This window comes from Anomalospiza imberbis, chromosome 9, assembly GCF_031753505.1.
Source record: "Anomalospiza imberbis isolate Cuckoo-Finch-1a 21T00152 chromosome 9, ASM3175350v1, whole genome shotgun sequence".
In the NCBI taxonomy this organism is placed as follows: Eukaryota; Metazoa; Chordata; class Aves; order Passeriformes; family Viduidae; genus Anomalospiza; species Anomalospiza imberbis.
The window spans coordinates 7,185,072-7,206,997 of record NC_089689.1 but is presented as its reverse complement, the minus strand read 5'-3'; the positions used below and the strand labels follow the sequence as shown (position 1 = coordinate 7,206,997).

The 21,926-nt window shown below is 46.9% G+C and overlaps 2 protein-coding genes across 3 annotated transcripts in view; both read left to right on the top strand.

Moving 5' to 3' along the window:
- The first annotated feature begins 717 nt into the window (after positions 1-717).
- On the top strand, positions 718-20,365 carry RNF2 (ring finger protein 2). Of its 2 annotated transcripts, none has more exons than XM_068199497.1 (7): positions 718-938; positions 13,139-13,227; positions 13,841-14,001; positions 15,224-15,439; positions 16,211-16,483; positions 17,332-17,503; positions 17,918-20,365. In XM_068199497.1, the coding sequence occupies exons 2-7, from the start codon at positions 13,141-13,143 to the stop codon at positions 18,017-18,019; spliced, it is 1,011 nt and encodes a 336-aa protein (XP_068055598.1). In that variant the 5' UTR covers positions 718-938; positions 13,139-13,140; the 3' UTR covers positions 18,020-20,365. The 2 variants fall into 2 exon arrangements, with proteins under 2 accessions (XP_068055598.1, XP_068055599.1); XM_068199498.1 differs by lacking the exon at positions 718-938 and adding an exon at positions 11,877-13,010.
- Positions 1,036-21,926, top strand: part of SWT1 (SWT1 RNA endoribonuclease homolog) — a 63,167-nt gene continuing 42,276 nt past the window's right edge. The window contains exon 1 of the mRNA XM_068199492.1: positions 1,036-1,042. The gene's annotated coding sequence lies outside the window, so the exon portion shown is untranslated. The remainder of the gene's footprint in view (positions 1,043-21,926) is intronic.

Sequence of the window (21,926 nt, the reverse complement as noted above, 5' to 3'; positions counted from 1 at the left end):
GCTCAGCTGCTTCCCACAGCCTTCGGGCTCCGGGCACGTCCCTCTGGGAGCGGTGTCCGAGCGCCCCGGAGCTCAGGAAGCGGAGCCCAGCAGGGCCGGCCCGAGGCCGTGCCTTCACCCTCCGGGCAGTGCGGAGGTGGCGGAGCCGCTCCAGCCCGCGGAGCAGGGAATGAGGCGGCAATAACCCAATTCCTGCGGCCCGCGGGCTCACCTGGCCGGGGACAGCGGGGGCTGCTCGGCCCGGCCCCGCTCCGGCCCGGCCGCCGCCACCCGCCCGCCCTCCGGGCCCGGGGCTGGCTGCGGGAACCACGGACTCACTGGGGCTGGAGTCACCTCTGGCATCACCGAGGCCAACCTATGCCCAACGCCGCCCTGTCAACCAGGCCACGGCACAAGTGCCACAGCCAGCCTTTCCTTAAACACCTCCAGGGACGGTAACCCCACCGCCCCCCCGGACAGCCCTTTCCAAAGTCGAATCACCATTTCTGGGAAGGAATTCCTCCAGATGTGCGACCTGAACCTCTCCTGGTGCAGCTCAGCCATCCCTGGCCGGGGAGGGCGGCCAATGGAGAGGGGCAGTGGTGCGGAGGGAGCCCCGCAGGACGCGGTGCCGCATCCCGGGAACGGGAAAAGCATATGGAGCGCTGGCGGCGGCGGGGCCGGAGGTGTGGGCAGGGCGGGGGAAGCAGCGAGCAGCCCGGGGGAAGCAGCGAGCAGCCCCGGCGGCCGCCGCGCCCCGGCCGTGAAGGAGGCGGAGGAGGGCGCGGGGCGGCCCGGGCGCGGCGGCCCCGTCCGCGCTCCCCCTGCCCAGCCCCGGCCATGAATATGTAACTCCCCTCTATTTCCCGAGCTCCATTGCGGAGCCGCCGCTCGCCATATTGCGCTGCGGGGGCTGCGGCGGCACCGCCGGCCACGGAGCGAGGCGGCACTGGCGGGCGGTGAGCGCGGGTTCGGGTGGAGCCGCCGGGGCTCTCTGTCCCCGCGGGACCGGGACCGGGGCGGGTGCGGAGCCGCGGGTGCCTGTGCGCGGTGGCCGAGCGGGGCTGACCCCGGGCGGGGAGGCGGCGGGGCGGGTGTCGGGGTGTCCAGGAGGAGCCGTGGCCAGCGGCCCCATGGCAGCCTGGAGCCCCCGTTGCCCCCAGCCAGGCCGGTGCTGCAGGGCCGCGGGGCACCGAGCCGCCCCCAGGGCCGGCGTGGGGCTGCCGAGCCCGGAGCAGCCGGGGTATCCATCTGTACACACGTACCTATATGTACGCAGCTGTCTCCCTGTACATGCATGTGTAGGTGCATGTGTGCAGCCTGGGAGCTGCAGGCAGAGGTAGAGCGCACGGCTCCGTCGCAGCCGCAGTACCGCAGCACCAGCCGGCGAGCGCGGCACCGCCGCTGCCATCCCCGGCAAGGGACAGCTCACGGACACGGCCCCGAGCTGCTCCCGCTGCCTCTGCGCATCGCTCCTCTGAGCACTACGGTCCTGCGTGTGATTTACAGCTCGGCCTTCCCGGTCTTTTGTCTGTCCCGGAGCCCGTGCCAAGCGGTGCTGGCGGGGCGGGATGCTCGCGAGCTGGGGCTGGGAGCGACCCGGCTGCTCCCGGGAAAATGTCGCTTCCCACAGGGCAGCAGGTGCAGAGGGACGCTGTGCCGGGAGCTGAGGATGTGTCTCCTCCCTGCACATCGCTCCCGCTGCCTTCTGTACGAATTTAGCACTTGCTTCTTGCCAAGTTTTACATTCTGCAGTAGCTCTTCTGGATCACTTGCCTTCCTTGCACCAGCCTTATGGCACTGTGTGTATATTAAACAAGCACTGAGCAATATTCTTCTCGGGATTTTTGTAAGCTGTTTGTTTTTCAGACCCTCTTCTGTGGAAAATAATTGGATCAAGTGCCTAATTCCACAGAAATCCAGAGGACAGCTAGTAGAGAAAGATGATTTCCAGTGTGATAATTCATAATCCAGCCCTGTTTGGAGGTGGTTGTAGTTCTTTGTGATAACTGTGCACTGCACATGGGCTTTTAAGGATTAAAGGGAATTGCCTGCGTTTGAAAAAATGTGACTGGTGTGCAGGTGAAATTAGTATTGCTTGGGGAGAATTCTTTCGTCAAGTGTCATTCATTCAGTGACAAAGACTCGATTTGTCATAGGAGTTCCCTGCAGAGGTGCTCTGATTTGTATTCATCTGTGTTTCCATTAAAAACTTGTGTAATGAGATAATTTGACTTTCTTATACATCATGTCAAGCTCAGAGCTGACATTCAGCTGTCAGCAAAGACAGAGGCACTGTGACAGCAGTGGATATGGATAAGCAGTATGTTTTGCATTAAAAACGTTTGTTGGAAGGATTAGCTTTATCAGTTGTCTGGAGATGGGAGGAATTTTCACTGGACAGCACAAGCTGCAGTGTCAGGTACAAGTTTGTGGCTGGGTGTGACTCTGTGACAGTGCCTTTCTGCAATGACAGACAAATTGAGAGCATCTTTAAACCTCACTGCCCCCATGAATTGTCACTCACAGTGTTTAATAATTGCACACTCGTGGTGTTTAATAATATTGTTGTCTGCATTCAAGTTTATGATAATAAAGGGACACAGACATTGTATTGGAGGTATTTTTTTACTTCTTCAGTGGCTAAAATTGTTGGCCTTTGGCTTCAAAGCTTTGAAGCACCAGCCTTGCTGCAACTGCCAAGAAAAACAGTTTCTGTCACGTCTTAGAGGTGAAATAATATGCAGGTGCCAGCAAAATAAATTGCATGGGTTTCCCTTGGTCAATGATGCTTTGTGTTTTAGGAGTGATGAGTGGTAATGGGTTGAGTATAAAGACTTGGTTCGGCATCTTGGGTGATTGGAGCAGAATTCTGGCATTTTCAGGCTCTGCTGTCATTGAATAGAAATACAGGCTACAGGAAAGCCATCAGTCTTATATGTGAAATAGATGTTGGGCTAAGTGAATTTCTTCATCTTTCTTTTAACTCTTTCCCTTGCTTACAAAAAAAAAAATGTAATGGGAGGAGGGAAAGGAGCTTTAAAAATGAGACTCCAGTCTGTGACTGCTCTGTTGTATTTTTCTTAGGAGCACTGGATTTCCTCTTACTGAAGCACCAGCTCTAGGAACATGCATGAAAGAAGCATTGGAGTAAAGGAATTCCTTCCACTTTTTTTTTCCTTAAATACCTTCTACCTTTTTTCTTTTTCTGAATAGGTCAGCAGTTTAATAATGATGCAGACAGAGAGTAGAGATTGGTGAAGAGATGCTGTTGAGCCTTAGCTTGCTTTTGCTTGGTTTTCTGTTGATTCAAATAACTGGCTGTCAGAGCTGACCTTAAATTCTTAATTTTCGAAGGAATGAGCAGCATTTGATATTGTGGAGCTGTTTAGACTTGTTGCAGTGGAGAAATATTTTAGGAATTACCCCTGTCTGCTTTCCCCCCACTTGTGGATCCTGGAGCTCTCTTGCAGACAGCAAGGAGTTAGCAGTAGTGGTCTGTTAACTAATTAAAAGCTAATCATTCTTTACTCTTCACCTCTTGGGATAACATCGCACTGTTTTGTGTAAGTATTGGTTTAAACTGTGTTAAGTATTGCTCCTATGGTACTGCTTACAAAATGGACAGTCTTACTCGAGAGGGAGTCCTTTAAACAGAAATTGTTCTTTACTGTTGCTTGGCTTTCGGTGAGAGCTGCCTGCTTGCCAAATTCACTGTTTTGCTTTTATATATTTACTGAAGCTATTAAGTCAATCAGACATAAAACTGCTTGAGTCTTTTTGTCTCTCAGGTGTTGTGGGGGAGTTTATTTTCTGTGTATTAATAACCAAGCTGTCTTTTTGTTCTCATCAAGAAAATTCTATCACTGTTGGTTGTGGCTTCGCTGCCAAGTGGGAGAGAAATCCTTGTGGCTCTCTAACATAGCTCTTGGAAGGAACCTGGAATCCTGGACATACCTCTGGCAGAACCAGTCACAGCATTTGTGAAGATGCAAAAAATTCTGAATTGTAGTGCACGGATATTCATAGAATTTTTGTTAAAATGTGCAAAACATTTAAAGGCCGCAACAGAGGTATTCAAATGATTAAAGTTCACCTTATTGGTTGAAGTGCTCAGGTCTTGCTTTTGGCAGCTGTTACTTCAAGGACACAGCAAGAGAGTGGCCTCAAAAAAATGTGCCAGCAGAGCAGGGCAAGGAAGAATTAAAAACTAAGTCTCATTAAAAATATCCTAAGGCAACACATATCATGAATTGTTTGCACAATTTAGTTGCTTGATGGATTCAACTTTTCTAGAGTTTGAGGCTTTACTTTTGTTTGCTCCCAAAAGTTTTCAGTCCTTTATCCCTCCTGTTCTGATCTGATACAGCACTGAAATGAATTTTAGAAAGGAATTTTGGCTTTTCTCCTTCCCAGCTGGTTATTAATTCTCAAGTCCAAGGTTAATTTAGGAGATAAAGAACTTCATTTTTGAAACTCACCTGGGTAGTCACACACATACTATACAGTACCATGCTTCATAATATGAAAAACTTGGTGTAAAATTTAACAAGCAGCAGAAAAAAATCACAATTCTACTCACTCCCCCAGAGTTCTGCTTAATATTGTTGCTTCACAGGGCTAAATTATAGGTTGGTAATGGCTGTTTTCCTTTTTAGATGAATTCTTGGCAAAGGTCTTTGGCACATTTGAGGTCAAGTGTTTGCCTGATCTATTGACCCACCTCAACAGTGAAATGTTGCTGTTCTGTAACAGTTTTGGGTTTTGTTTCTGCTCCTGGCAGAAGGCATTAATGTTATATTTTAATACTACTTTGGATGAGATGTAGGTGATGTGAAAGGCTAAGTTCCAGGATATGAGCTCTAATGATTAAAATAATCTTGCTGCCTGATGCATTAGAGCAGTGGGCAATGTTTGCTTTTGTGTGTATGTGTGTACCAAAACCTGAAAAGTTTTCAAATGGATCCTTTAAGATTAAAAAAAATAATCTATGCTTTATAATTTAGGAATGGCCTGGGTTTGACATCTGATGAGTTTGAGCAGGTGAATTCTGGACACCTTAGAGGCAACTGATGATATAGATAGTTCTCTGGAAATGTCATGGTATTTTTATGTATTCCAGTTTTTCTAGCTGAGGAGGTGTCCAGGAGGGTAGGGTACAGAACTGGGAATGAGGAGCTGACACTGAGGACTGAAGGTTATTGACAGGAATGGAGTGATCTGGGAGGTGGTGTGAAAAGGCCAGATGCATACAGAGTACAGACCTTGTTAGAATAAACTGAAATTTGAGCCTCAGCTCCACAGGAGGGATGTACCTGGGCTCAGGGTGCTTAAATGCTGCTATACTTTCCAGCTATAAATATACAGAGAAGCACCAACCTAAAATCAATCACATCTTTGTGTCATGTCCAGAAGTACATGGCTGTTCCCAACGCTCATAAAACAGCCTGGAGTTTGATCAACAGTTTAATTTGGTGCTTTATTTTCCCCTGTTGCCCTTGAGATCTAAACCAGGAGGATTATCTCCCTTTGGACACTTCTGTCAGCATCGGATTCATGGAACCCTTCCAGAGGTGTCCAGATGCACAGCAGATGGTTTGTGTGAGGTCACACTTCGGTGTCTCCCAGCCGGGAGCAGCAGCCTGACAGCCAGATTGGAAATGCTGCCCAACTCCATGGATTGATCCATCTCAGGGCCAGGGAATTGTGAGTGGCTGTTAGCTGGAAGATTCCATACCTCAAAGGCAAAACACTTTCTTAGGAGAGTAAATACAGCCAAGAAGCTGTAAAAGACCATGTGCTTCCAAGCCCATGGGTTTCAGAAATGCCAGTATTATTTTTTCCCTCAGTCAGATGTCATCTGTCCAGCAGCCTTCCAGGGATTCCATAATCACAGCATTAGGTGTTGTTACTTGCTTTTCAAGGGAAGATTTTTTTTCAGTGTTGAAGAGAAATGCTGTTACATTTATGGAAAAATGGGAGTTTGGGACTAGTTATTAGGAAAATGAAAACCTTTGCTGTGGTATGACTGAGAGGGACAGACATGCTGGGAAAAGGTCTTTGGTGTTACCAACTGTTGGGGCTGTTAAACTGCATCGGTGCCTCGGATTTCTCTGCATTCCTCAGTTTTATTGGCTGCTTTGGGACATTTTTGAGTCTGTGGTCTGGAATTCATGATACATCTTTCCCTCCTGGCTGGGAGTGCTCCAGGGCAGCACTGAGGTTGTGTCTCTTTGCTAACTGCTCTTTGTAGAGTGACAAACCTTGGATTTCTCAGTATTTTAAATGTAGAACTTGGCATGGTCTTGAGTGTGGGGAACATTTGTCACTCATGTATTTACAGATAGTTTTTTTATTGCATTAGTAACTTCTCCATTGTGCCAGTCATCCAGTATCTGACATTCAGTGAGAGTTTACCTATTCAAATGTACAATTTGTGTCTTAATATTAATTATATGGTTTTATTATAGTTAAATTGTTTTCTTGGCCATAGTGGGGCCATATTGATATAATTGATCAAAACATTTGAATGTTAATATCTTCATTTCCTTCTGTAAATAAAACAGGAAAATAGGATGGCAGGGGGCCAGGTGCAAACACTGTTAAATTGGGATTATCAGAGTGGTTATCATGTGTTTAATTTTCAGTGAGCATCACTTCAGTTGGAACTGAAGTTGGAATGACACAAAATCATTGCTGGCAGTCAGGGCTGTAATGATGCTGGTGCTTTTAAACACTGCTTACCAAAGCCAGCTCAGGGATCCCTGACATGATCATGCCCTGGCATGAATCTGATCCCTGTCTTAATTCCCAGCCACACTGTTGCTCAGGAGTGGCTGCTGGGATGGTTTCTTTCTCTCATAGAGCATGGATCCATGGTCCATAAGAGACAAGGGCCACATGGTTTTAAAGCTGGAAGAGTAGGTTTGGATGGGCTGTTGGGAAGGAATTGTTCCCTGTGAGGGTGGGCAGGCCCTGGCACAGGGTGCCCAGAGAAGCTGTGGCTGCCCCTGGATGCCTGGCAGTGTCCAAGGCCAGGCTGGACAGGGCTTGGAGCAACCTGGGCTATGGAAGGTGTCCCTGCCCATGGCAGGGGTGGTGCTGGATGATCGTAATCCTGATGGCTGAATGAACTAAACCCAGTTCAGTAGAACCTTCCTCTCTTGCATTGAGCCCCTTCAGAGATCAGGGTATAACTAGAGTAAGTGCAATATAAACTCAGCAAGAGACACTTTGAGGAGTGGTGGGCACTTTGGGAGGCACAGCCCGGTGCGGTGACATCCTTGTTCAGGATCACCGAGGAGGAATTTCCAGAGCAGGGAACAGAGGGAGCTCCAGGTCAGAACCTGATTTCGCTGTTTCCTGGGGGATTTTTGATCCAGAGAGGAAAATAACTTCAGAGTGAATACTAAACGTACTAGATTATAATCTAGTACCAGTTGTCCTGGATTACAACTGGATGTAAAGCTATCTGAACTGCCAGGGAAGTACAGAGAAGGTTAATTTTTTCAAATAGTGTCTTCCAGATCGCTTGGATTTTTTTTTTTCAAATCAAGCTCTAAGCCAATAAGTAAAACCAGAAAAAACCTTAAATTTCAGAATGCTTTAATTGAATAATTTGAAATGACTGATTGAGTTGAGTACTCTGTGAAAACGTGCAGTCTGTTCCCAGTATTAGTCATGGTGTGAGAGAGAGTAAAACTTAAAGCTCTAAACCTGTTAAACTTCCAAGTAACTGCACTATGAATACCTGTTTTTAAAGGAATTAATCCTTAGGAAGAAAACCCTGAAATGGTTGAAGGTGCTGTTGAATTTGGCACACTGAATAGAGGTCTAACTGTCTTACTGTTTTAAGTCTCAATATTTACCTTTTACAACTTGGAACAGAAATCAGTTATTTCTAAGATTTTAATACTCTCTAAAAATGTGTGTAATCTTTTTTTTTTTAAGAGCCTGATGCAATTTTTTTCCTCATAAGTGGTTTTTTTCATGAAAGTATCATAGAAAGTTGAATGGGGGTGGTGTGGTTATGGTCACACCTGAGCTGGGTTTGTGGGTTCTCTCTCCAGCTGCTTGGTACCATTCCAGCCTTTCTCTGATCTCATGGTGTGCTGACACAACCACACTGCAGATGCTCTTTAGTCTTTGTCTGGGCTAAAACAGGACCTGCAAAGCATTTTGGAGCATAATCCAGGTTTGTGAGGGATCCCTGATGGCATCCCCTGCTCTTGTTTAAAGCAGGACCACCATCAAGGGTAGTGCTCGGCTAGAGCTTAGAGGAAATGTTATATATTCAGAACTGGCTCATTTTCAGCACTAGGACTAAGGAGCTGTTACTCATTGGTGGATGTGGGGTGGAAACCTGTGAAAGGTAAGCTGGGAAGGGCAGGAGCAGAGAAATGGTGGTGCTGAGCTCCTCCTTTGGCTGCCCACAGATCTGATTGGTCTGCTCTAAGTGCTGTCAGCTGGATTTTATTTTTACTGGACAGTTTCAGGAGTGGGATAGCCAAATGCCCACCCTACTTCAGTCATGACTACGTTGGAGTAAATAATTAAGTATATTTCAGTGTAAGAGGTTGTAAAGTGGATGTGGTGTGTAATAGTTGTGGATATTATGCTGTGGATATTATGCTGGAGTTTTTTGTCCGAGCACATTTGGAAGAAGGACATCCCAGCATAAATTCCCCAGTCAGTGAGCAGGCAGAAGATACAAGGGCCTTTCAGACAGGGTGTTCCTTACTGTTATTTTTTCCTGTAACTGCCTGTTTCCCAGCATTTCAGGAACAAGACTTACGGTCCTAAATTTTTAAATCCCAACTGGTTTTCTTCAAATTTGTTGAGGTGTAATACGTTGGTTTATCAGTCAGCTCTGGCTTTGATAGTGACAGATGTGTGTACCCTGTAATTATGGAGTTTGTGCCTAGGGTTTTTGCTGTGCCTGAAGACTGAGTCAGTCTGAAGGGTTGCAGGGGTCCATATAGTATTGATTAAGGTGGTTTTCTTTATGATTTACAAGAATGGCCCTCTGGCTACAGGTCTAATCCAAACAACTACTGCTTGTTGTGGCTCTGAGAGAGAGGTTTGATCTGCCAGAGGGCAGGGTTAGATGGGATATTGGGAAGAAATTTCTGCCTGTGAGGATGGGCAGGCCCTGGCACAGATTACCCAGAGAAGCTGTGGCTGTCCCATTCCTGGGAATGTCCAAGGCCAGGTTGGATGGGGCTTGGAGCACCCTGGGCTAGTGGAAGGTGTCCTTGCCCATGGCAGGGGGTTGAAACTGGATGATCATTTAAGATCACTTCCAATCCAAATTGTTTTGTGATTCTGGAAATGTGGTTTCACCCCAGTTAACCTGTTGTTGTGTGACTGGTTGCCTTCCTCTTTTATCCAGAGGGAACAGACAAATCATAAAAGTAAAAAGATGATAAAAAGTCTAAGGTTGTGGTGTATTAGAAGTTTTTTCAAGAAAGGCTCATGGGGCTGTCTGACTTCACGTTGTTCCTGGTGCTCACACGTGTGGCCTGTGAAGAAGCGATCCCACCTTCGTTATAAAGTGGAAAAGATGTGAAATGTTGAACAGGTGAAAAGTGGGTATTGTTGAGGTGAAATCTGTCTCATACTGTGAGCTGGGAAGATGAGTGTGAGAAACCTGACATGTAAGACTTTTTTGAAAAACAATGCCAAAAGGGATGCAGAGGAAGAGTGAACTATGCCAGTGATTTTTAGTAATGTGAAATTTCACTGGCCTAAATTTCCAGACTGAAGAACAAATGTGAGGTTCAACATTTTTTCTCTATCTTCTGTCCCTTTGCCAGTAGTAGTTAATAAAGAGTCTGTTGTACCTTCAGTCTAGAAACTTTACACTTCATATTTTTTCCCTCTGAACACAGTGTCAAGAGCAGGAAGATAATCTTCCTTCAGCTCATGAAAAACTTCCTACTTCTGTAGCTCTAGAAACAATCAGCCAGTGTGACCTGAGCCATGCATGATTTCTTGCTTCAAATCTAGTAGCAGTGGACTGTCCTAAAAGGAAGCTGAAGAGTCAGCTGAATGTAGAGGCGTTTCCCACCTCACTTCCCCAAACCAATGGAGAAGGTCATTCATTGATGCAACATCTGAAATGATGGTTCACTGGTTTTGGTTTTGTGACTGCTGGTTGGTACTTGGTGGCTGTTACATGGTCAGTGCAATTCTGGGTCAAAATGCCTTTCCTGACTGTGGAGATGGATGCTTGATCCTGGTGCCAGCTGTGGGTGTTGCTGGGTTAGATTTCAGCAGTGTGAGGAAACACAACCCAATCTGAGAGCCACCAGTGCCAGAGGGAAGAGAAGGCAGGCCTCGTTCACATGCATTTTTCAGGAATGATATAGATATGGAATTTGTAGGGGATCAGGGGAAAAGCTGAGCAGGCTTACTTGTTGATGATCAAGAAGAGTAAAAAATCCATGGAGCATAATTTGTTTTTGTTGTTGATCCAGCATGCTTGAATTGATCGCTGCTCCTCAGATTTCCCTTGCCAGAGGCAGAGAAGGTGTTTGGTAGTGACAGGATGGGCTGTGTGGATCTCTGCAGCTTTCAACTGGCTTTAAGGCCACTGGTTTTCTTCTTAAAATTTGAAAGTACTACCACTGCAGCCCTTAGGGTGAGAGTGAAGCAGTTGGCATCTCAGATGAGAAGGATTTCTGGTAAAGCTGTCAGTTACATCAAGACAGCTGTACAGAGTCCTGTGCAGTGTAGCCTCGGGTTTGTAGGTGTGGCTGCAGGATAAATTCCAGATTCACTGAGCCTGGAAAAGACCTCTAAGATCTTCAAGTCCAAGCTGTGCCAGATCCCCAGCGTGTCACCACCACCAGAGCTCCGAGTGCCATGTGCAGGCCTTCCTTGGCCACCTCCAGGGATGGGGACTCCAAATCCCCCGGGCAGCCCCTTCAATGCCTGACCACCCTTTCCAGGAAGAAATGTCGGTGTTAATGTGGTTGTTGTGCGGTGGGTGGGTTTGGTGATGGCCTGGCCCCAGAGCTGCTGTTCTGTGTTATCCAGCACATGAGTTCAGCTGAGGAATTACCTGTACAGGCAGGGGCTGCTGGGATGAGCTCTTTGCTCAGGTGTGGAGAGCAGGCTCCTGTCTAGGACAGGCTGGATCCTCTGGGGCTCTGCTGTCTTGGTCCATGTGCTCCAGCAGGTTTTGGCAAGGGTTGTGATTAGCAGCTTCATGAATTTCTTTCAGCTGCTGAAATGATGGTTAATTGAACGTGCCAGTTTTAAAAGCACACAAGAGTGGTAACCAGTGCAGACACAGAATGATGTTTGGCCTCTGTTAGAACAGCATGAAAAAATCCTTATCCTGGAGCACTTGGCTTCCTGTACACCTGGAATTGCCTTAAATATTAGTGGAAATTAGAACACAGAGAAACAGTATTTCCCTTCTTTGCTGAGATGCGTCACTTAATGCCATCATTAAATTCATACCACTGAATAAGTGAAATAAAACACTTGACAGGACAGCCCAGTGCTTCAGTCTGCAGCTGGGGCTTCTCACCTCTGCTGGGCTGGTGAGGTCTTAACTGGACATGGGACCTCTCTGATCCCCACAGAGGAACATGTCTCATGTGACAAGTAAACTGCAGTTTTAGGGCACGGCATTTACACAGTAAAATTGGAGTTGGAGGTGGACTCAGAGGAATTGGAGTGGCAGAAAAAGGGGGAAGGGCTTCAGACTGACAGAGGGTACGTTTGTGTTGGAAATTGGAGGAAATTCTTCCCTGTGAGGGTGGGCAGGCCCTGGCACAGGGTGCCCAGAGAAGCTGTGGCTGCCCCTGGATCCCTGACAGTGCCCAAGGCCAGGCTGGACGGGGCTTGGAGCCACCTGGACTGGTGGGAGAAGTCCTTGCCCATGGCAGGGGGTTGGAACTGGATGACCTGAAAGCTTCCTTCAAACCCAAAGTATTCCAGGATTCTGTGATTCTACTTAATAGACATAATAGTGGATGTGGCTCTTTTATGTCAGGCTTTTTTCCCCTCCTTCCTCAAAAAGAAGGAAAATACCAAATGAGAAAACTCTGATTTCTGTGCCTGGATGAAAGTAGATCTAGTACTCTGCACAGATTATCTTGCTTTTCCCTTCACAATTAATTAAAGCTTACATAGTAACCTTGTTCTCCAGAGAGTTTGGGCCTTTTCATAAAGAACTTAATGAGTTGGAAAATAGATTATAATCTATGTGGTAGATGCCAATAGAAAATGCATTTGGCTGCTGAATTGAAGGGTCTGGAAACCCAGATTTTAAAAAGGAATAAAAGAAAGCACTTCTACTTCTTCCACCTAGAAAAAAAGGTCTGCAGTTGCAGTCTTGCCACTTACATAGTTACAATTATTTTTTTAAACATACCACTGTCTGGGATAAGTTTTCCTGCTCAAGGCAGGCACTTCTGGAGTCATGGGAAGCAATGCCTCCTCTCTCCCAGCATAAAAGTATTTTCTGTTCAGAAACATTATTTTCTTCTGTCCCTTTGCACACTTCTTCACATCTGCAGCGACTCTGTGTGGTAATTTTGCCTCATCTCATACAGTAATACTAAAATTTTGATGGAACAGCACTGCAGTTTCTCTGGGTTTTTAAAATTACTATTATTATTTAAATTATGCAGTGACTAGGTTTCTCTTGATCTTTCAGCATCCTTCAAACTTCTGATGGGAATGTCCATGGGATGTGTTTTGAAGAAGGAAAAGCCCTCGTGGTGTGCTCCAGTGAGCACATTTGACTGTGCTGTGTCCTGTCTCATTTTGCCCTTCCCCTCGGTGTAGGAAGCAGATCCTGCTTGACCCATGTGCATGTTTGGAAGTGGATGTTTCAGGAATATTTTCCACATCAGGTGGCATTTGTGGCCCATGTTCTCTGGCCCTCAGTTCTGTGTCACTTTTGTTTAACAGCTGAATTGATTTTTGCCAAGTGTTCACGGCTGAGCAGCTCCCCCAGTTCTCCTGGAGTGGTACAAGCAGGGGATTATCCTTGTGTGACACAGCAGAGCCTGGTACGTGGGGGGACGGGTGTTCCCTGGAGCCTCTGCTTGGCTGGACACACGCTGCTGTGGCTTGGGAGGGGAGAGGATCCTGAGCCAGACTCACCTGAGTGCTCAGCCCGTGTCCCTTCTTTCCCCAGCCATGTCTCAGGCCGTGCAGACCAACGGGACGCAGCCTCTGAGCAAGACCTGGGAGCTCAGTCTGTACGAGCTGCAGAGAACACCCCAGGTAATCACAGAGCTGTGGCACTGCTGGGCTTGGGAGGGACCTCTGGAGATCACCCAGTCCAACCCCCTGCCCAGGCAGGGTCACCCAGAGCAGGTGACACAGGGGCACGTCCAGGGGGGTTTGGGATGTCTCCAGACAGGGAGACTCCACTCCCCGGGCAGCTGTTCCAGGGCTCTGCACCCTCCAAGAGAAGAAGTTCTTCCTTGTGTTGAGATGGAGCTTGTTGTGTTTTAGTCTATGGCCATTGCTCCTTGTCCTGTCACTGGCACCACTGAACAGAGTCTGGAGCCATCCTCGGACACCCCTTGGAGGTACTTACATATATTCATGAGTCAGTCCTGTTTCCTCCAGACTGACCAGGCCCAACTCCTGCAGTCTCTTCCTCATCAGAGAGGTGCTCCAGACCCCTCATCAGCTTCATGGCCTCCCCTGGACCCTCTCCAGCAGCCCCTTGTTTTTATTGTGTGTTGCAGGGCTGGCAGCACTGGGGTTTTGTGTGCTTGAGGTGTTTGTGTGTCCTTTCTCTTTGCTGTGTTCCCTCGGGTAAAATGTGCTGTCTCCATGAGGAAGGGACTCAATCCCAGGAAAGAACCCTTCCCTTCTTTGCTGCCAGGAAGCCATCACAGATGGCCTGGAGATCGTGGTGTCGCCCCGGAGCCTGCACAGCGAGCTCATGTGTCCCATCTGCCTGGACATGCTCAAGAACACCATGACGACGAAGGAGTGTCTGCATCGCTTCTGCGCCGACTGCATCATCACTGCCCTCAGGAGCGGGTACGTGAGCACTGCCGGGGGACAGGGAGGGGACACTGCCGGGGGACAGGGAGAGGGGTCACTGCCAGGGGACAGGGAGGGGACACTGCCAGGATGTGGTGGGGATGACGCTGCCAAGGCCTGGGGAGGGGATGCTGCCAGGGCATGGGAATGGGACACTGCCAAGGCACAGGGAGGGGACACTGCCAAGGATGGGACACTGCCGGGAAGAGGGATGGGACGCTGCCAGAGGACAAGAAGGGGATGCTGCCAGGGGCAGGGATGAGCACTGGAGGAAAGAAGGCTTGGACAGTCCATTGCACTTGAGGTGGAAGTGTCCTTGGTGGGGGGTTGATGTAGGACAGTGACCTGGGAGTTTCTGAATGTGCAGCACACATTTCAAATCCTGTTTTTCCATTTTCAGTCATCTCTGGAAGACAGATCAAATTGCTTCCTCATGACAAATCATTTCATAATTCTGTTTCTTACAAGGAGTTGAAGTCCATTTTTCTTTTCTTTTTGTCCCTTAGATCCAGTAACAGTAAAACAAAAATACACATTACTGACAAAAATGGGTTTCATTTCCCTTTTTCTTCCTTTTCCTAACTATACATTTCAAATTATGTGGCCTTCAGCCATTTCTAATTATGTGTCCTGTGAGTGTTAGAAATCATGGAATCATAGAATCCCAGAATGGTTTGTCGTGGAAGGAACTTTAAAGCCCATTCAGTCCCACCATGTCCTGCCATGGGCAGGAACACCCTTCTATTATCCCAGGTGGCTCCAAGCCCTGTCCAGCCTGGCCTTGGACACTTGCAGGGATCCAGGGACAGCCACAGCTTCTCTGGGCACCCTGTGCCAGGGCCTCCCCACCCTCACAGGGAAGAATTTCCTCCTAAGACTGTGCCTCCGTATAATTTCCATTAGACATCAATTTTTTCTAGGTAAAAATCCATCCAGAAAATGAAGAGAAGAAGGGAATGTGGGACTTTTGATCTCTTCAGTCTAAATAGTTTGTTCAAACATACTTTAAAATAAAAGAGCAGCAGGGGGAGATATGTTTGGGATCTTTGTTTAAATATCTGCAACTACCTGATGTGTCAAGAGACAGAAGCCCCTTTCCAGATTTACTATAAATACTGAGTCTTAGCGAGCACCTTGACCAAGAATGGAAGCAACAGGGCAGAGTTTTGTTACTGCTGGAGAGTTAAGTGTTGTTTACTTCCTTCTTGCTCATGTCCAGGAACAAAGAATGTCCCACATGTCGCAAAAAGCTCGTTTCAAAAAGATCCCTGCGGCCAGACCCCAATTTCGATGCTCTCATCAGTAAGATTTACCCGAGCCGGGATGAGTACGAGGCTCATCAGGAGAGGGTGCTGGCCAGGATCAGCAAGCACAACAACCAGCAAGCCCTGAGTCACAGCATCGAGGAGGGATTAAAGATTCAGGCTATGAACAGGTACATAATCACCTCGTTTGCCTTTAGGCTAAAAATACAACCCCTGTCCTTGTGCCTGTAGAGCTTGAGAATCTTCTCCTCTCCTCTGATATCTGCCAAAACATTTTTTAACCTTTGGCAAAAGGATTTTTAAGCTTTTATCTACTATCAGAAATCTCTGTATCACTCCCTGTGACTTCTGTGGCAGCCTGATAGAAACTTCACCTTAGCTTTACACAATTATGGCTGTCATGTCTTAGATAAGAAACCGTAACACCATAAATCCTGTACCAAAATGCTAGCTACCCTTACATGCCAATAAATGCACAGAATACCAGGATTTGGGGCTTAGTTGTGACTTAATTCACAGACTGGAATATGGTGGTGTTTACAGCGTGGTGAAATTCCAGATGTGCATTTAAACCTAAGAGAGACAGCTGGGAGAGAGTCCCCAAACTTTGCATGATAAAGCATGGTGTGATTTAATAATTCTAATCACATGTGGATCCATGCTTGGATGAAAATAATGGTCTGCAATTGCCTGAAAAACAACTGTGTAAAGTTAAAATAGTCTTAAAACATAGCTAAAAGGTGTTTGAGAAACATGAAAAAATGAATAGTTCTGTCTATATTTCTCTACTAAAGAATTAATATTAGTAATTTTTTAAACTTTAAATCTCTCTGAAATGTTCAGTGCTTGCATGTGCACATGCCTCACTTGGGGAAGAGGTGTGTTGTGACCTGGCTGGATTCTGGATGGGTCAGGGTGTATCTCTGCCTGTTTGTGGCCAGGTTGCAGCGGGGCAAGAAGCAGCAGATTGAGAATGGCAGCGGGGCCGAGGACAACGGCGACAGCTCCCACTGCAGCAACGCCTCCACACACAGCAACCAGGAAGCGGGGCCCAGCAACAAGAGGACCAAAACCTCAGATGACTCTGGGCTGGAGCTGGACAACAACAACACCACTGTGGCCATAGATCCCGTGATGGACGGGGCCAGTGAGATCGAGCTGGTGTTCAGGCCTCACCCCACCCTCATGGAGAACGATGACAGTGCGCAGACAAGGTCAGTGGCCCTTTGCCATCTCCAGGTATTCTGCAGTTGTTTCCTGGTGATTCGGTTTCCCATCACTTCTTGGGGCTTCTGAACATCAATTTACTTCAGTCATACCACACCCTATTTATTTGTATCACAGGATGAAGTGGCAGGGACCTGAAAGCCCATCCAGTGCCACCCCCTGCCATGGCAGGGACACCTTCCACTATCCCAGCTTGCTCCAAGCCCCGTCTAATCTGGCGTTGGACACTTGCAGAGATCCAGGGGCAGCCACAGCTTCTTTGGGCAGCCTGTGCCAAGACCAGATGCAAATAAGCACTCTCCCCTTCTTTCTGTTCCAAGTCAGGTAGATGGTACTGCTCAACTATTATAAAAAATACGGTCATAGGCTGTTTTAAGCCTTTGATCACAAATAAAGATGTTTTTAAGGTTTTCTAGCATTGCAGTTCAGTAGTGAAATGATGGTGTTATATCAGCCCCTTTCTACTTTAAGATTCTTTAGGAATAAACAAACCTTGTATAAGTGTCAGCAATTTCCAGAGCAGCTTCGTGTCAGCAGGATTTGCAGGCTGGCAGCTTTTCCTGACTCTTTCTGTTCATAATCCAGTCCAAGCACAGATTGCAAGTTTTGACTCACAGCAAAGAGTAGTTTTCTGGTGTTTCCTCAGGTCTTTTCTTGGCTTTCTCTGCTGATGAGACATCTCTCTGTGATGTGTGTACATCTATGCAAGGCTTCAGCTGAGAACTGTCTCTAAAGGCCTTTTCACAGCTGACCTTTAATACTCGGGGCGTTGCAGATGGCTTTTCCCACAGCTGCGGCTGTGCGTTATCGATGATCTGTGTGGCTGCTGTCACAGGTACATCAAGACCTCGGGCAATGCCACGGTTGATCACCTGTCCAAGTACCTGGCAGTGAGGCTGGCCTTGGAGGAGCTGCGGAGCAAAGGCGAGTCCAACCAGATGAACCTGGACACGGCCAGTGAGAAGCAGTACACCATCTACATCGCCACCGCCGCCGGCCAGTTCACCGTAAGCACCGCACTGCCCCGCTCGCCTGGCCAGCCACAGCCCTGCATGCACGTCTGCTCAAAACCCGCTCTGCTGGCCTCAGGGGAAAATAAGCTGTGGCACCAGCTTATTTAGCAGCAGATCACTTGCTTTTTGGCAAAAACTTGTTTGGTAGAAAAGGAGGCATAGAAATTACTTGGGGAAAATGCAGTGATGGCACCAACCATGACCTGGCTTATGCCATTCTTCTCCAATTAAAATTGAAGAGGTGAAAAACATTACTTCACATAAGAATCTTTGTGGTTTTTAGCTTGCAACTTGTGCCACATTATTGGTGACTCCTTCAAGTCAACACATTTAAGCATTGATTTAAGTAGCCTTTACAGCACAACACCAGATTACCTCATTTGTTCCCATTTTGCTGTTCTCTTCTAGGTGCTAAATGGGTCCTTTTCCCTGGAACTGGTCAGTGAGAAGTACTGGAAAGTGAACAAACCCATGGAACTGTACTATGCCCCCACCAAGGAGCACAAATAAGTGCTGGGAATCTGGGATGGAACTAACTCTTTTTATAGCTACGACTTCTTTAATATTAAAATAAGGCACCACCAGTATCTTCATGGACAACACACGTGGTGCCTTCAGGCACTCTCACTATACTCAGTAATATGACTAGACAGTATTCTGGGCTGTATTTAATTTAGTCTTTGGGTTGGGTTTTTTGGTTTTTCCCTAGGAGACTAAATGACCTCCAGTGCATTCCAGTGTTTGAGATAATTTTTTTGTTCCTAATGCATGATATCTGATCCAGTGTTCCGGTTTGGAATGGCTTCGTTTTGTCCAGGTAAATCTGGATTTCTGCTCCATCAGACACAGTTATAGTAGCCTCTGTGAAGTGTGGAGTGTTGGGTGGCCAAGGAAGTCTGTTCAATAGTAGCATATGCCAAGAAATGTGTTAAATGTTGGAATTTGGTGAGTGTTATCCATCTGAAGAATGATTGGTAGAGAATGGATTTGGGATAGTCTCACAGCTAGAGTAATCTGATTCCCTAGGAAAGGTTTCTTAAGACGTTTTCTTGTGAACAAAGGTGAATTTTGCATCTTGTGAGAGGTATTGCTGCCCATGGCAGGGGCTTGGACTGAGATGGTGTTTAAGGTTCCTTACAAGTCCAACCATCCTGGGATTCTGGGATTCCAAAGAGAGCTGCAGTGAGAAAACTGACACTTTAAAAACCTTGCTGTTTACTGGGCTTAATTTAATACTTCAGTGCAAAGTGGTTCATCAGATTGGTTTGGTTTTGTTTTTAATGGCTATTTCACTAAAAAAACACCCAAACACCCCAAATCCATAACTCTTCCCCATGCAGGACACACCAGTCTTGATTCCTGCCTGGCCCCTCCTGCAGTGTTGCCCTGTCCTCACAGCTGAACTGAAGGATGGATGTTTCTAGCCCTGCTCTGTTCCCTAGAGTAGGATCTCTGTTGTGAATGTGCTGTAAAGAACTGTTCAGAAAACTTTTGTTGTTAAAGCAAATCCCCTAAATTCCAGCACACAGCCAGCAAAATGCTTTGCTTTGGGGAATTGTGCCACCCCAGCAGGGACCTTTTCCCGGTGTCAGGTGAGTAGGGAAGACTTCGATTGTAAGCTGCTCCAAGATTTTGCTTTTGTTACTTTGCCATAGCTTTAACAAACATGGCTTAGCACTTTGGAAGACATCTTCAGTACTTGACAAAGTTTACCATTTAGTGTCTTACATTTAGGCTCAAGTTTCCCAACGTGGCAGTGGGCTGTGCTGTTAGGCCTGGTAGCTGCTGGTCATTTGCATGTACAGCCCTTGTACCCTGGTTCTGGACCTTGCTGTGGCTCTGAGGGGGCAGCTTGACCTGTCCCATGTCCTGTCTGAAGGGAAGCTGTCACCACGAGGTTCCCTTTGCTCTAAGACTTGCTGATGAACCCTCCCGCGTTTGCCCCTGAGGCTTGAAGCAAAGAGTTGTTGGTAGGTGGGAAGCACCAGGCTTTCCTCAACATGGTGTGGTTTACACTCCTCCTGTGTCCTGCCTGGACTCCCACTGGCTTTGGCATGTGATACAAAAGTATTCTGCTGCTCGGGGATTCTCCTGAGAAGAACTTGCCCTTCCCTGGCTCTGGGCTTTCCTAGCACTTGTAAATAGTGTCCCTTCTGGCTGCTGTTCAGATCAGCTTTATCCCACTGTGGAAACTGCACCGGCTTCTTTGAGTAAATTATTTCCTCTGACTGGAGAGCCTTGGGCTTTTGTGACATGAAATGAAAGAGTTCAGGCCTCAGAGCACAGAGGGGCAGCTGTTAGGGACCTGTTTTTGCTGACTTTGTGAAGCGTTGCCGTATAGACTGTAGTGCATGTCCTTGGAATATAATGGGGGGTGGGGGAGTGGCTGTGCTAAATGCTTCAAAGTTACTGGGGAGAACTCCTAGATTAGTGCCAGCATCCTTCCTGGGGGGAGCTGAGGGGAGGGACAGTCCCTTAAGCAAGAGAGGTATTGTGAAGCTGAGCAGTCTGTCTAGGAGCTGTCACTTTGTCTCCAGTTCTTTTGAAAAGCGTGAGAGAATGTGAAGCTTTTATTTTCATGTTGTAGTGAATTTCCTGAATATTTATGTTCTTTAAATATTATATATATAATGTAGTTGTTTGATTAAATCATTGCACTGTGACTCTTTAGTGCTATAATCTATTTTATTTTCAAAATGCCATTATTCTTCCCCCTTTTAAAGCCATGTTCTTTTCTAAGTACATAATGTGTGTTACGTACGGGTAAGCCTAATATCCAACTAAAGTATCTCCTATCCAACTAAAGTCCCACTGAAATGCTCAAATTGACAATAAAAACAAAAATGTTATCAACAACCTGTTGGGAATTGCAGTGCTGCTTCATCTTGTGGTTGATGAAGGACCCCCTTTGGGCAGTGTTTGCGTTCGTGCTGCCACGCCTGGCACTGTGCAGGTGCAGCTCAGCTCACCAGTGGTGGCTGTTACAGACCCCTGAGAGCAGCTCAGCTCCTGAGCCTTGAGTGAGAAATAGGGGCACACAGAAGGTATCAGCTCTTCCACTGACCTGTCACAGGTGCTGCTATTCCAACCAGATCCTGCAGCCTGAGGAAGGGGATGAAGGATTTTTACAGCACTCAGGTTAAATCCAGCAACTTTGGGTGCATTTAACTATTAGGCAGCTTCAGTCAATAGCAGCAGAGAGCAACTGTAATGAACCCCTTCAGCTGAGGTGCCTTATTTAGAGATCAAGTTTTATTCTTTCCTTGTTGTCTCTCTACATTCACCACATTTAACCAGAGGATGCACCTTGAGTTAAGAGGCAATGCTTGGGTATGGCCAGTGTAGTGTTTCTTGAGATGCACTGAGCATGAACAGTCTCTGACTGAGGAGATCCTGCTGCTCTCTGGGCCACCACTGGTTACCCAAATTGCCTCTGAACAGCTTCAACTCCCAGAAAGCTTCCTGGCCATGTGGATCCATGCAAGGAGGAACAAGATGTCCCAAGCTCCAGACTCAAACCTACAGTAATGTTCTGCCAGCTGATTATAGCAGGACTGACTCCACCTGGTCAACAACAGAGACAACTGCTGAATAGGAAGAGAATTCCCAGAGGCCTGAGTTACAAACACCCCTTCAGCTGGACCCTGACAACAGGCAAAACCTCACCCCAGACTACAACAGCTTCTGCCTGTCTGGCAGAGGAAAAGAGCCCAGATTGTACAGATAAGTCTGAGTTTCACTTTCTCTGCCCATCCAGACACCTGGGAATAGTTGCCTTGGCTTGGAAAAGGTATTCAATACCTTTGGCTCCTTAAAAGAAGCTTCAAGAGTAATCAAAAGTATTTCCACAAGGGACTTCAGTTAAACTTTCTTTTTAACCTAATTTACTGTAATCAGTACCATCCTTTGCCCCAGGTAACTGATTTTAGGACTGCTTTTATCCTATTAACACTGAAGTGTGTTACCTGCAAGCAACATCTGCCAGCACTATCTGCTTAAAACCCCAAAAATGCCTCTAGGGACCATGAAATTCTCTCCTTCCATATAGCTTTCCAATGTGCTCCCAGGTGATCTTTGAAAAAGAACTGTAAGCACCACAGTTTTGAAGGAAGCGTTGCTGGTGTATCAGTCATTCAAGAACTCTTCAGTGGGTTCTTCCTTTTTGAAATTAGAGAAGAGAATAACTCTCCATCAAAGCAATCTGGAACTGAAGAGAGTGGAAGAGTGGAAGAGGCAGCACTTCTGGCCTGACAGGAGCATAGGATGTTTTGCATCATCAGGAGTGCATTAGTCATACTACTTCTATTGTACAGTTTCAGAGATGGGTAAGGAAAATAACCCCTCATATTCTGCTCTTAGATAAACCTAACACTGGGAGCCAGGCTGAACACCAAACTTGGGAGAAATGGCAACCACT

What these genes read in the sequence shown, in the direction of transcription:
- RNF2 (XM_068199497.1), top strand. Translation starts at nt 13,141, where the DNA reads ATGTCTCAGGCCGTGCAGACCAACGGGACGCAGCCTCTGAGCAAGACC. An exon ending in GATGACAGTGCGCAGACAAG is followed by an intron (nt 16,484 to 17,331) that starts GTCAGTGGCCCT and finishes CTGCTGTCACAG; the next exon opens with GTACATCAAGACCTCGGGCA. An exon ending in CCGCCGCCGGCCAGTTCACC is followed by an intron (nt 17,504 to 17,917) that starts GTAAGCACCGCA and finishes GTTCTCTTCTAG; the next exon opens with GTGCTAAATGGGTCCTTTTC.